This window comes from Syngnathoides biaculeatus, chromosome 16, assembly GCF_019802595.1.
Source record: "Syngnathoides biaculeatus isolate LvHL_M chromosome 16, ASM1980259v1, whole genome shotgun sequence".
Classification (NCBI taxonomy): Eukaryota; Metazoa; Chordata; class Actinopteri; order Syngnathiformes; family Syngnathidae; genus Syngnathoides; species Syngnathoides biaculeatus.
Window position 1 is genome coordinate 3,918,253 of NC_084655.1, and position 13,360 is coordinate 3,931,612.

General features: G+C 40.7%; 1 protein-coding gene and 1 long non-coding RNA gene across 4 annotated transcripts in view; one reads left to right on the plus strand and one right to left on the minus strand.

Moving 5' to 3' along the window:
• Window positions 1-9,727, minus strand: part of bcl2l12 (BCL2 like 12) — a 30,848-nt gene extending 21,121 nt beyond the window's left edge. The window contains exons 1-3 of one of the 3 annotated variants that reach the window (XM_061845697.1): window positions 9,686-9,727; window positions 5,168-5,265; window positions 2,360-2,530 (exon numbers count right to left, since the gene is read on the minus strand). In XM_061845697.1, the coding sequence (XP_061701681.1) occupies window positions 2,360-2,523 (164 nt within the window). In that variant the 5' untranslated portion in view covers window positions 2,524-2,530; window positions 5,168-5,265; window positions 9,686-9,727. Of the gene's footprint in view, window positions 1-2,359; window positions 2,531-3,352; window positions 3,743-3,773; window positions 3,985-5,167; window positions 5,266-9,685 lie in introns of those variants that run through there. The other 2 variants (XM_061845695.1, XM_061845696.1) reach the window with 2 other exon arrangements.
• Window positions 4,092-4,597, plus strand: LOC133514207 (uncharacterized). Its single transcript, XR_009798744.1, has 3 exons — window positions 4,092-4,193; window positions 4,284-4,384; window positions 4,450-4,597. It is a non-coding gene; the product is annotated as an uncharacterized LOC133514207 (long non-coding RNA).
• Window positions 9,728-13,360: the final 3,633 nt, after the last annotated feature.

Sequence of the window (13,360 nt, forward strand, 5' to 3'; positions counted from 1 at the left end):
GAAAAATAAATAGATAAATAGCAATGTGCACTTACGATGACTAAATTCCTCCATAATAAACAAAATCATGAAAAAACAATTACTAATGTGCATGACCTATTTCACTGCCAATGTGAGTCTTGTTACGAATAATGCTCCATTTGTGTACAGTGATACCTCTACTTCCGAAATTAATCCTTTCCGGAAGTCTTTTCGTAATGTCAATTTTTCGTAAATAGAAGTGCATTTCACATTAGCGGTTATGCCCCACAAGTTGGACGTGACCTCAAGTTGAAAGAGAAATTCTGGAAGGAACTAGAAGAAGTAGTTCTGGGCAGCCCAATCAGAGAGAGAGAGATTGGTGCCGATTCCAATGGACATGTTGGCGAAGGAAACAGGGGAGATGAAGAAGTGATAGGTAAGTACGGCATCCAGCAAAGGAACTTTGAGGGTCAGATGGTGGTGGACTTCGCAAAAAAGATGGAATTGGCAATGGTGAACACTTATTTCCAGAAAGAGACAGGAACATAAAGTGACCTACAAGAGCGGCGGTCGAAGCATGCAGGTGTATTATATTTTGTGCGGACAATGTAATTTGAAGGAGGTTACTGACTGTAAGGTAGTGGTGGGGGAGATTGTAGCTTGACAGCATAAGATGGTGGTGTGTAGGATGACTCTAGTAGTGGGTAGGAAGATTAAGAAGGCAAAGGTATAGCAGAGAATCAAGTCGTGGAAGTTGAGAAAGGAAGAATGTTGTGTGGCAAAGGTGGGCGACTTCAAAATACTTGGGGTCAACAATACAGAGCAATGAAGACTGTGGTAAGGAAGTAAAGAAACGGGTCCAAGCAGGTTGGAACAGCTGCCGGAAGGTGTCTGGTGTGTTATGTGACAGAAGCTCAGATGAAGGGCAAAGTTTACAAAACAGTGGTGAGGTTCTAATAAAAATTCTTGATCTGACAAACTTTATCTGAAAAAAAGTTAAATGCACTGGCCTGTCAAGGAATAAACACGAATGATCTGTACTCGCAATTCAATGAAGATGCTGAAAGTTTATTTTAACATAATCAGCGTTAGTGGCAACAAGCTACCGATACATTGGAACAAACATTCCTGTCGGCAATCGTGACTTATTGTTGTGGAGGGGGGGGCACACACCAAGGGACTGCCGTAAATAGGAGGCCGGCTTGCGAGAACACGCCTTTATGTGCATGCGCTCAACGTATTGGCCACACCTGAATCAAGCAACGAGGTGGATGATAGTCTAATGTTTTTATGTAATGGGTTTTTGTTTTTTTACGCCATTACACCATGCCTCGCGATCGACACAATGAGCACCCTTAGTGTAAAATGAATTTCCTTTAACATGGCTCATGATGTTGATGACTTTCGACGTAAATGCGCTCACATTATGTGAAGCAGTTCTTAACATGCGCTTTCGTACATGCTCCGTACATGCTCAGTACGGTTAACTTGCATTTCCTGTTTCCGGGTGAATAACGGTTGTTTTGGAACATGCTCGTTTAGTTAACAACGTTTATGAAATAAACACGTAAATTAATGTCAAGACCACACAAAATAAGCGATGTCTTGAGAGAATGCGAGGGGATGGGCGTTACTGTTACTAGTGTTAGTGCCACAACATGGCTACGCTCGTGAAAGCAAAACAAACTCAAACGCATGTTCGTTCAATGTTGTCAACTAATATCCGTATTTATTTTAGGCATTTTTTCCTCATTTTTCCAGAGCAATTTTCATGAAAATTTAAAAATCCATAATTCCAGGAAAATCTGAAGGACTTTCATCACTGATAGCCATAGGGAGACCAGGTCTATCGCGCCACACAAACCATGATACAGGATGTTTACGTTCAGAGGAATTGGGGGAATCCAGCACCTATTTTTAGTTTCGTATCTTGAATTTCCTTCGTAACTAGAGACAATGTTTTTCCGAGGAGGCGTTTCATAACCTGAATTTTTTTGTTACTAGAGGTACCACTGTAATTTAAGTCAAGTTGATAAAACAAGTGACGCTGAAAAGTCAGTCATTTAGACACATCAACGTGGACAACCAGGTGGTACTAAAAAGGTAGTACTAAAACATGTTTTCAGACGCAAAAAAAATGAAAAATTCTCTGGAACCCATCATCTGGATATTAAAATTCTTAGTGCTTGTACTCTAAATGATGTTGTCATTCCATCCATAAATATAAAAATCAACCAACAGATTGCAAATTGAAAAACTTGTAAATCAAGGTACCACAGCACTTGTACACTGTATTACTATCCATTTTGTGATAATTGTTCATTTTGTCACTTATGATGACACAAATGAAAACAACAAATCTGGTCAAATCAGTAGCCCTGAGTGATAAGTACATTACCTGTACTTGTTCTGATCTCTGTATGCACCTCCTACTCTGCCCGGCCGCTCAACCAACGGGATGGACAGAGTTCGATGGAGGAAGGCTTGAAGGACAAGACGGCTCTCAGATTTAATCTCAAGCAGAGAGATGGAGGACACGGAGGATGAGCGAGTCATAGACATCACCAATCTGAATTAACGCAGAAAGGAAGATTACAAAATATACTCAAATTTTTTTCTGTTACAAGAACGAGAAGCACAAGACAGAGCACCAGATTAAAATAAAACTATTTAAAAATGTTTTGTTAGTATTTTGACTCAAGACAAAAACATACTGGATCCTGATGTTTTATTGTACGGAGATAGGGGATATTACACCTCTGAATTTGCACAAATCTTTCCTTTTACAATAAATCGGTTCAAAATCTAAACAAAATGGAGGTAGCCCACGTCCTAGAACAGATCATGTACAAGATTTGAGGTTTTAATGCCTATCCAACAAGTGAAATCCAGGGATTGGCCAGTATAGACTGAGACCTTCAAGCACTGATCAGCTAACATTTTTGCAGTACAATTCTAGCCATTGTGTTGACAATATGTACAGAAGACAATGTTGGAATATACACGTGAAATTTAGATGATAATGCGTCCGTCTCGTCGAGGGCAAACTAATTTTGTGTTCAATTCAACGAGCCCAGATTTTACACAAAGTAAAATGTGTCAGTAAATTGCGACGAGATCACAATTATTAAACTTTTGATATAATCATACCAATATTGTTTAGTGATGGTCCCCACGATTTTTCCAATAACAAAATAAGAGAATTGTCTTTCTGAAAAATCTTGTCCGAAAATAGACTCGCGGGGGAATTTCCACAATGCATCACCGCCTCCCGAGTTGTTTCGATTTGTACCTGTGTCACGCTACTCCAGAGTTGTGAACAACAATGTTACTGAATTTAGCAGTACAGTAACAACATTATTTCTCATCATTCTGTAATACTACAACAAACCTGATTGAGCTTGTCCATGTAGGCATACGTATTTATGCCTTGGGCTTTAAATAAATAAATAAACACTATATCTGTCTCGACTAAATCACAATGAAATGTTACCGTCCGAAAGACACATGACGTCACCGTGACTTTTTTTTTTACACGTAACGCTGTACACAATTCGTTTACGTTTCACAAAAGTATCATTTTTGTTTCCATCCCAAGCCCCAAAACTACTTGAGACGACTTAACCACTTGGAAAATGGAATTAACTACAACGGGAAGTTTGAAGAAGCCGGTTTCGGGAGAAACGTAAGCGAAGGTAGAACTCAGAACGACCCGAAGTAAAATTAACTCTACGGTTCCACGAATAAACAATTTTATAATCATCACAACGTTGTTCACATCCTTTCCTTTAGAATAAAGTACTAACACCTACCACCATATAAAACGTGTGGAGATCACAAGCGACCTGGGTGATACTGGAGACAAACTTTAAAATTGACGCAAATTGTACTAACTGTCTCCGTTATTGTTCAGGGCATCAATAAACGTGAATAAAATATTTTTGTAAGTGTACTTCCCGAAATCACTGTCCTCGAGTTGGCTCGGAGATTTGGTCTTGTCTCCATACTCAAGCAAGCATTTCAATTGTTTGTAGTAGGGGCGGGGCGTCCTCCAAGTTTCACTCGACATTATGTTTGTAATTTCCACTTGTTACCACAAGATGACCTCATTGGCCCACTTGACTTTCGTGAGCATAGAGGTGAAGCCAGAAGTTTACATACACCGCCAAAACACACAGTTCATTTTTTCCCTCACACTGAAGTCAAATCAGACGAGAACGCTCCTGTTTCAGGTCAGTCTGGATCACCAAAACTATTTAATTTTGTTAAATGCCACAATAATAAGAAAGAGAATTCCTTAGAGAATTTATATTTTCTTCAAGGTCAAAGGTTTACGAACACAAAAAAGTCCTTAAAGAAGGTCCGAAAGCCCAGTTGATGAGGTTATGGCTTTGGAAGCTTGTGATGGGCTAACTGACAACATGTGAGTTAATTGACCGCAGCTTCTCGTTTTAATGAATGAATTAATTAATATTCAGATGCTTGAAGGCGCCAGGTTGAGCAGTTGAAAAACTTGTGTGCAAGTATGCGGATCATGGGACTCACACCACTCAGGAAAGAAGACATGGGCTCTGTGTCCCAGAGATTATATTGTGTTCTGGACCGAAATGTGGGAATCAACACCAGAACAAAAGTGGAGTTGGTAAGAAAGTGTCATTATCATTATTATTGTAAAGCACACCCATTCAAACCTGTGGGTGGACCTACCACAATATCCGATATATACGTATACATATGTATAAAAAAAATAATCCAGACCCAGCTACATTTTGAAAAAAACTACTTTGAAATCACCCAAACGCATGCGAGAAAATGTGTTCTGGTTTGCTAAAACCAAGGTTGAATCTTTTAGCCATAATTCAAAAAGGTATACAATGTTTGGCGCAAAAACAACAATGCTCAATCTGGCATTTAGACAGGGAGGTTTTATATCCACTGTACATGACTAGACAAACGTTCTTGACTGATGTGCACTAAAATGCATTTTCCAAATGTGGCAGACATTTTCATTTTAGTCGTGCTTGACCACAACACACATACATACATGAGGACACCTCAATTTACCACAAAATCTCCCCAATGATTTGTCAGCGCCTAAAGATAGATATTTGCATAAATTTTAGTAATATTATTATATATTATAAATACATGATATACTGTACTCGTATTTCTCTACTGGTTGCAATTTTATATGTGTGTGTGCTACCTGTGATCTTGGTCCAGGGACTTCAGTTTTCATGGAGGGTCCATCATAATCAAAGTTCACCTTGGTCTTGGTTGCCACTTTGCTTGCATATCGGCATCCTGAAAACCACAAAACGCAATTTAAAAAACTGATAATACTTGAAGGCGTAAAGCAATTTCAAAGCATTTGAACAAACTTTCACCCTCACAAAAAACCTCCTATGGTCCTCTCTTCCAAATATGAAAACATATTATGAGGCACAGTCAAAAACTAAAGAGCTCAAATCAATTTGACCTAACGAATTTTTTATTCCCAAAAATGTTAATAGTTTGTATTTTACATACTTGTGGGAAAGTTAAAAGTGTCATACAGTGAAGAAAGTAAGTATTTGAACACCCTGTTATATTGCAAGTTCTCCCACTTGGAAATCATGGAGGGGTCTGAAATTTGTATCGTAAGTGCATGTCCACTGTGAGAGAGATAATCTAAAAAGCAAAATCTAGAAATCACAATGTCTGATTTCTTTGAACAATTTATTTGTGTAATACAGGTGCAAATAAGTATTTGAACATCTGAGAAAACCAATATTAACATTTGGTACAGTAGCCTTTGTTTGCAATTACAGAGGTCAAACATTTCTTGTAGTTGTTCGCTAGGTTTGCACACACTGCAGGAGGCATTTTTGACCACTCCTCCACACATATCTTCTCTAGATCAGACAGGTTTCTGGGCTGTGGCTGAGAAACACGGAGTTTCAGCTCCCTTCAAAAATGTTCTATTGGGTTTTGGTCTGGAGACTGGCTAGGCCACGCCAGAACCTTGATATGCTTTTTACGGAGCCACTCCTTGGTTTTCCTGGCTGAGTGCTTCTGGTCATTGTCATGTTGAAAGACCCACCCACAAACCATCTTCAATGCTCTGACTCAGGGAAAGAAGTTGTTCCCCAAAATCTCACAATACATGGCGGCGGTCATCCTTTCCTTAATACAGTGCTGTCGTCCTGTCCCACGTGCAGGAAAAACACCCCCAAAGTATGATGCTACCAACCCCGTGGTTCACAGTAGAGATGGTGTTCATGGGATGGAACTCATCATTCCTCTTCCTCCAAACACGGTTAGTGAAATTATGATCAAAAAGTTCCATTTTGGTCTCATCTGACCACAAAACCTTCTCCCATGACTCCTCTGTATCATTCAAATGGTCATTGGCAAATTTAAGACGGGCCTTGACGTGCTGGTTGAAGCAAGGGAACCTCCCGTGCCATGCATGATTTCAAACCATTACCAACAGTTTCCTTGGAAACGGTGGTCCCAGCTATTTTCAGGTCATTGACCAAGTCCTGTCGTGTAGTCCTGAGCTGATTCCTCATCTTTCTAAGGATCTGATATCTTGCATGGGGCTCCACTCCGATTGAGATTGACCGTCATGTTTAGTTTCTTCCATTTTCAAATGATTGCTTCAACAATGGACCTGTTTTCACCAAGCTGCTTGGCAATTTCTCCTTAGCCCTTTCCAGCCGTGTGGACTTGTATAATTTTGTCTCTGGTGTCTTTGGACAGCTCTTTGGTCTTGGCTATGTTACAAGTACGAGTCTTACTGATTGTATGGGGTGGACAGGTGCCTTTAAGCAGCTAACGACCTCACACAGGTGCATCTGATTCAGGATAATACATGGAGTGGAGGTGGAGTTTTAAAGGCGGACTAACAGGTCTTTGAGGGTCAGAATTCTAGCTTATAGACAGGTGTTCAAATACTTATTTACAGCTGTATCACACAAATAAATTAAATCATACATTGTGATTTCTGGATTTTTCTATTTAGATTATCTCTCTTACAGTGCACTTGCACCTACAATGAAAATTTCAGACCCCTCCATTATTTCTAAGTGGGGGAACATGCAATATGGCAGAGTGCTCAAATACTTATTTTCTTCACTGTAAGTACTTAAGAATATGAATATATACACACACTCACTGTATATAATATAATTTTCTGAATGTCCTGTAAGTAAAATTTTTATTTAAATGATCCTTTCAAAACTGCCCGACTGAAAATGAAAACTCAAGCATTGGCCTCAGAGTTCTAAGGACTGGGGTTCGAATCCCAGGCCCGCCTGTGTGGAGTATTCTTGTTCTCCCTGTGCCTGCATGGGTTTTCTCCGGGTATTCCCAAATTCCCAAAAACATGCACTAATTGGGGACTTTAAATGGTACTAGGTATGATTGTGAGTGGAGCTGTGGTCTGTCTCTCTGTGTCCTATGATTAGTTGACAACCAGTTCACGGTGTAGCCCAACTCCTGCCTTATGATAGCTGGGATAGGCTCCAGCACTCGCACGACCCTGTTGAGGATGAGTGGCTCCGAAAATGGATGGATGGTTTTTGGATTTTTTTTTTTTTTAATTTCGTTACTGATTCCAATTCTTCCTATGTATCCTGGCCTGGGACCAGGACACACTCAGCCCAAAATTCATCCCAGGAATTTACTGTAGAGGGCCAAGTCCCTAGTGTGCACAACCAATGGCCTTTTTTTTATTTCTCCTGCCTTGCAACAAAGCCCAAAATTCTAACCAATGAACAGTGACCGTGACTTTAGGTGTAATCATTTTTACTGTACACTCTATTCATAATACAACTGCCTACCCAGTATGGCAGCCTCACACATGGCATCTCTACCGGTTGGGTTATTGGTGTGTCCTGTTCCATTGTCTTCCATCCATCCATCCATCCATCCAGCCATCCATCCATCCATCCATCCATCCATCTTCTTAGCCGGTTATCCTCATAAAGGTCCCGGGAGTGCTGGAGCTTATACCAGCTATCAACAGGCAGGAGTCAGGGTACACCCTGAACTGGTTGCCAGAACACATGGAGGCAGACAACAGTCGCACTAACAATCACACCTAGGGGCAATTTAGAGTGTCCTACTAAAGTTGCATATTTTTGAGATTTGGAAGAAAACCAGAGTGCCCAGAGAAAATCCACTTATCTCCCAATGAGACTACCACATCTTCTTCCTCCTTGTTTTCCAAGACTAGCCAACCTATTAGAGGGCTTATGCTTTCTATATCTGAGTAATCCTGCTAATTTGTTCACATATCAAATAATAATGTATAAAGTATTTCTTCATTGCTTTAAGGTGTAAATCACAAAGTCAGGTTACAGAGACTTAATCATTTTCTGCTGGTGAACATCAAGAATCAATGATGATTGCAACATATAAGGACTAAAATATTGAACAATTTTGTGTATCAAAACATCTAGATAAGAAATACGTGGTCATCTTGGATGAATATTTTGCCACTGTGCCCACCTCTCGTCAGTCATGTTGCTTGATCCTTCCTCCACTGAAAAGATCTGTCAGCCTGGCAGAGTTTGGTTCAGGTCTTCCTCAAAATTACCACTTAGCACCCTACCCCTGCTCATAACCTTAACCCCTAATAGGCTCGGCTCCCCAGAATAAAAATTAGTGTGAGCCAATCATAGTGCACATTTCAAGGCAGACAATTATGCACATTTGGTATCACACTTGCCCAAAGTAAGAAGTAAAACACATACAAAATAACACCAACAATATAGTTCACATTCAACATTTTTAAATTGGACTTTATAAAATGTTGCCCGAACCCCTGAAAAAACAACAACAAAATTGTATTAAACTTTTATTGCTTACATTTGCCATCAGAATCCACATATTACAATTGGATCTTATAATATGCTTCCTGTATTTTGCAATGTTCATTTTGTTGTTCACATTTTTCCACAATACAGGTACAGTATGAATGACACACGTGAGACATCCACCTTGCGAAAAGAACATGGTGTTATGTTCACCTTCCTCTTTTATTTACTTGCTTAAACGAATCATACAGTTGTGTGTTGAGGACTCCATCCAGCTATCACATATAAAATCAAAAGTAGAAAATTATTTTTGTCCATGCAAAACACATGTGTACATAGTTTCTTAACGTTGTAACATGATTGATAGTACTATCATCAATGGAACAATGAATTTCCAGCAGTTATTACTTGGAACAACTCCCCCCAAACCAGTCCAGCGTCTGTGTGGATTTAAGACACTGGTACAAGGATTGGGAGTAGCCACACCAAGAAATCACAAGACTGCTTACACACATCAAGTATCGTAATTAGGCACTCTCGTTATATGCGTGTTTGTGTGTATTCAGTTTTCTAGTTACAACTACTGTACTGTACTATATACTATACTGTTCAGTGGTTAAACTGCATCATAAAAAGCAAAGAGAAAACGTCATGAAAATATCTATACAAAAATAGATGACATGATGTTTACACATTATTTACAGGCAAAAAGTCCAAGGTATATCTGACAAATGCATGTTTATAACATATTCTAGATAGAACACAGTTTAGAAAACATACATTAAATAACATTTGCAGCAGACGCTATGATACATTTTCACAATTGCAGTATGTCTTAGCACATTTTGTCTGCATTAGGCATCAAAAACAAAGAAATCGCAGTGAGTTTCTAACTGTAAAGTTACAAATGGCCTACTTACCTTCTGCAACACAAAGCCCTCTCCTATCTAGTATAGCACCAAAATGTTCACAGAAGCCTCCCTCTACCTCTGTTCTCGTCCCAAACCCTTTTCTATCCTCTTGTAACCCCCCCCCCCACCCCCCTCACTGGGTCAAAATCACAGTTGATCAGAGAAGGGACCAATAGCAAGCAAGGCAACAGGGTGAGGCACTTCCTCTGTGACGGGAAGCTGACAACAAACACCCAGAGACCATGAAGGGGGGTTGGTGGAGGTAATGAGAGATGGAGATAAAGAAATTCAGATGTGTAATGACTGAATAGAGCTTAGAGGCCAGGAAAAGGTCAACACAGACATTTAAAACTGACATCGCACAAGCCCTGTCTATATCTTTGCATGAAAATTGGATCTGTCTGCTACTACTGTCTGTCTATTTGAAGTTTGTCAGATGATGGGTATCTGAGAAACAGTCACTGCTAAGTGGTTTAAGAAGAGGTGCACAATTTTGCTTGAAATTGGTTACGGCCATTTGTGAACAGTACTTCCCACAGAGGATACCACCCTTTAGATTATAAATTGTACATTATTCTTTCAATGATTAACAAAGTCTTGTAATTTACTTCTTGGAAACACCTGTCAATCACCGGTCATAAACAAATTTGTTTTTACAAGGGGCTGTCAAAAAGTAATGCACCCAATATTTAATTTAATTTCGCCTATTAGTAACCCCCCTCTCCTCTGTCATTTTCACTCTTTGTAGTTAAAATGATCATTTGTTCATTAAAATCCTGTTTAAACTTGTCCTCTTCCTGTCAGCCATTTTACAAGCCATGACATTGTTGGATGCCTGTCAGAAGCGGAGAGCTGTGATTGAATAGAATTCAATGCTTTGGAAGGGGAATCATTTTCAAAATGTTGCAAAATGTGTCCAGTGAAGCCACAATACAAGTGTGTGTCCAGGATTGATGGTAAAGAATCATATCTTGCTTTGAGTGACTTCTGTGACAAGCAAATGACCGCTTTATCCTTAGAATAAACCTTGGGTCTAGGGATTGATCAGAGAAGATTGTACACTCACTATTGATAACCACATATACATTCTGACAACCTTTTGAAATGTTTATCTATTCATCCATTTTCTGAGTCGCTTATCTTCACAAGGGTCGCTGAAGCCAATCCCAGCTGTCAATGGGCAGGAGGCGGGATATAACCTGAATTGGTTGCTAGCTAATTGCAAAGCACATAGAGACAAACAACAGTTACACTCACAATCAGACCTGCTGACAATTTAGAGTCTTCAATTAATGCATGTTTTTGGGATGTGGGAGGAAAGCGGAGTGCCTGGAGACAACCAATGCAGGCACGGGGAGAATATGCAAACGGCTCACAGGTGGAGCCGGGATTTGAATCCTGGTCCTCTGAACTGTGATGCCAACAATCTAACCAGTTGTTCCACCGTGCCACCTTGAATTTTTTTTTTTTTAATGGTTATTCAGTTACTTGTTTAATTACTAATTTATTGTTGATGTTCATTTTGTGTTGTATGTCTGTATGTACACGAGAGGACTTGCTAACCATCAGAGAGTCTTCTCTGGACTTTTTTTGACAACTCTCGCCAATTCACTGAATTTTTTCCCGGAGTTACTCGTTGATGTACTCTCCAAAGCCTTGCAACGAAGAGGGATGTGAGCCAGTACACAAGTTCACTTGCGAAAGAGGGGACATCAACTAATGCTTTCGATTATCCATCTCGCTAACCTTACATCTCTAACCAATAAAATGGAGGAACTTTAGCTCTGATCAAGACCTGCAAAGACTTTGGACGTTCGGCTGCCCTGTGCTTCACGGAGACTTGGCTTTGTGGACGCGTCCCTGACGCCGCCATCACGCTCCCTGGCTTCTACTTTCATCATGCGGAACGCATTGCTGAGCTAACACGGAAAGCGAAACGTGGTGGAATATGCTTTTATATAAATTAAAAATGGTGCTCAGACGTTACACAGCTCAGCACACACTGCAGCCTGCTTTTAGAGTCATTGTTTTTGAATTGTAAGCCATTTTATTCTCATCTTTCATTCTCGTCAGTATTTACATTCCGCCTCAAGATAGCATGAACACAGCACTGCTAATGCTCGCTGAGCAGGTAAACGAGATTGAGAAAAAACACCCAGATTCACTGCTCATTATCCTAGGAGATTTTAACACAGCTAAACTTAACTACGAACTCCCTAAATATAAGCAATAACGGAGTATCCCAGACTGCAGTGAAGCATGGGCAAGGAACTGGCAAATGCCGATGACACCTTTACCACTTAAGTACTTAGTTCATTGGTGTCTCAAATGTGACACAGCTGTGACAGCTGTCCGAGGTGGCATCACTCAGAGCAGTGGCCTGGCCACGCCCCTCACAGGAAGCGCCACCCACAGCAGTGGCCAGACCATGCCTGCTAGTCCAATCAGTATTAGTAATATATTTTGTAGACTATCGCACGATCATTGCTAGCAGCATGTTCAGCGATGCCGCGTCTTCCCTGCTGGGTCCTGTTCTGGCCAGTTTGTTTTGTCATGAGCCAGCTGCACGGGGGCAGATCCAAATGCAGGACTTCTAGGCAAAGGCATAATGTTCACACTGGTTTTATTCCAAAAACAGGTCAATACCAAAAGCCAGTCCAAAATAAGGCAAAGGCACCACAACACTAGGCTAGGCAAGATCCAAAATACATGAAACAAGGTCTGATCACTATGAGGCAAAACCAAGAAGCATAACAAGACGTGATCAAACTAAAATGGCATAGACTCACTGTGACAAAGGGTTGCTCTACACTAACTTACGCACAGGAGCGGAGTATCCCAGACTGCAGTGAAGCATGCGCAACGAACTGGCAAATGCCGATGACACCTTTACCACTTAAGTACTCATTTCATTAGTGTCTCAAATGTGACACAACTGTGACAGCTGTCCAAGGTGGCACCACCCAGAGCAGTGGCCTGGCCACGCCCCTCACAGGAAGGGCCGCCCACGGAAGTGGCCATACCATGCTGGCTGGTCCAATCAGTATTAGTATTATATTTTGTAGACTATTGCACGATTCGTCACTTTAAACTTCTCCCTTTGCACAATCGTCATTGCAAGCGGTATGCCCGATGGCGTGCTCAGCGTCGCTGCGTCTTCCATGCTGGGTCCTGTTCTGGCCAGTTTCTTCTGTCATGAGCCAGCCGCACGGGGGTATACCCAAATGCACGACTTCTAGGCAATGCCATAATGTTCAGAGTGGTTTTATTCCAAAAACAGGTCAATACCAAAAGGCAGTCCAAAACAACGCAGAAGCACCAAAACGCTAGGCTAGGCAAGATCCAAAAAATGTGAAACAAGGTCCGATGACTAGGATGCAAACCAAGAAACACAACAAGACGTGATCAAACTAAAATGGCACAGACTCACTATGATAAAGGATTTCTCTACACTAACTTATGCACAGTAGCGGAGTATCCCAGACTGCTGTGAAGCATGCGCAACGAACTGGCAAATGCCAATGACACCTTTACCACCTAATTACTTAGTTCATTAGTGTTCCAAATGTGACACAGCTGTGACAGCTGTCCGAGGTGGGACCGCCCATATAATAATATAAATATATATAAAATCTATAAAGAAGTACTCTCCTGCCTGGCATTATTTCAGCCTTACCTTGGTGA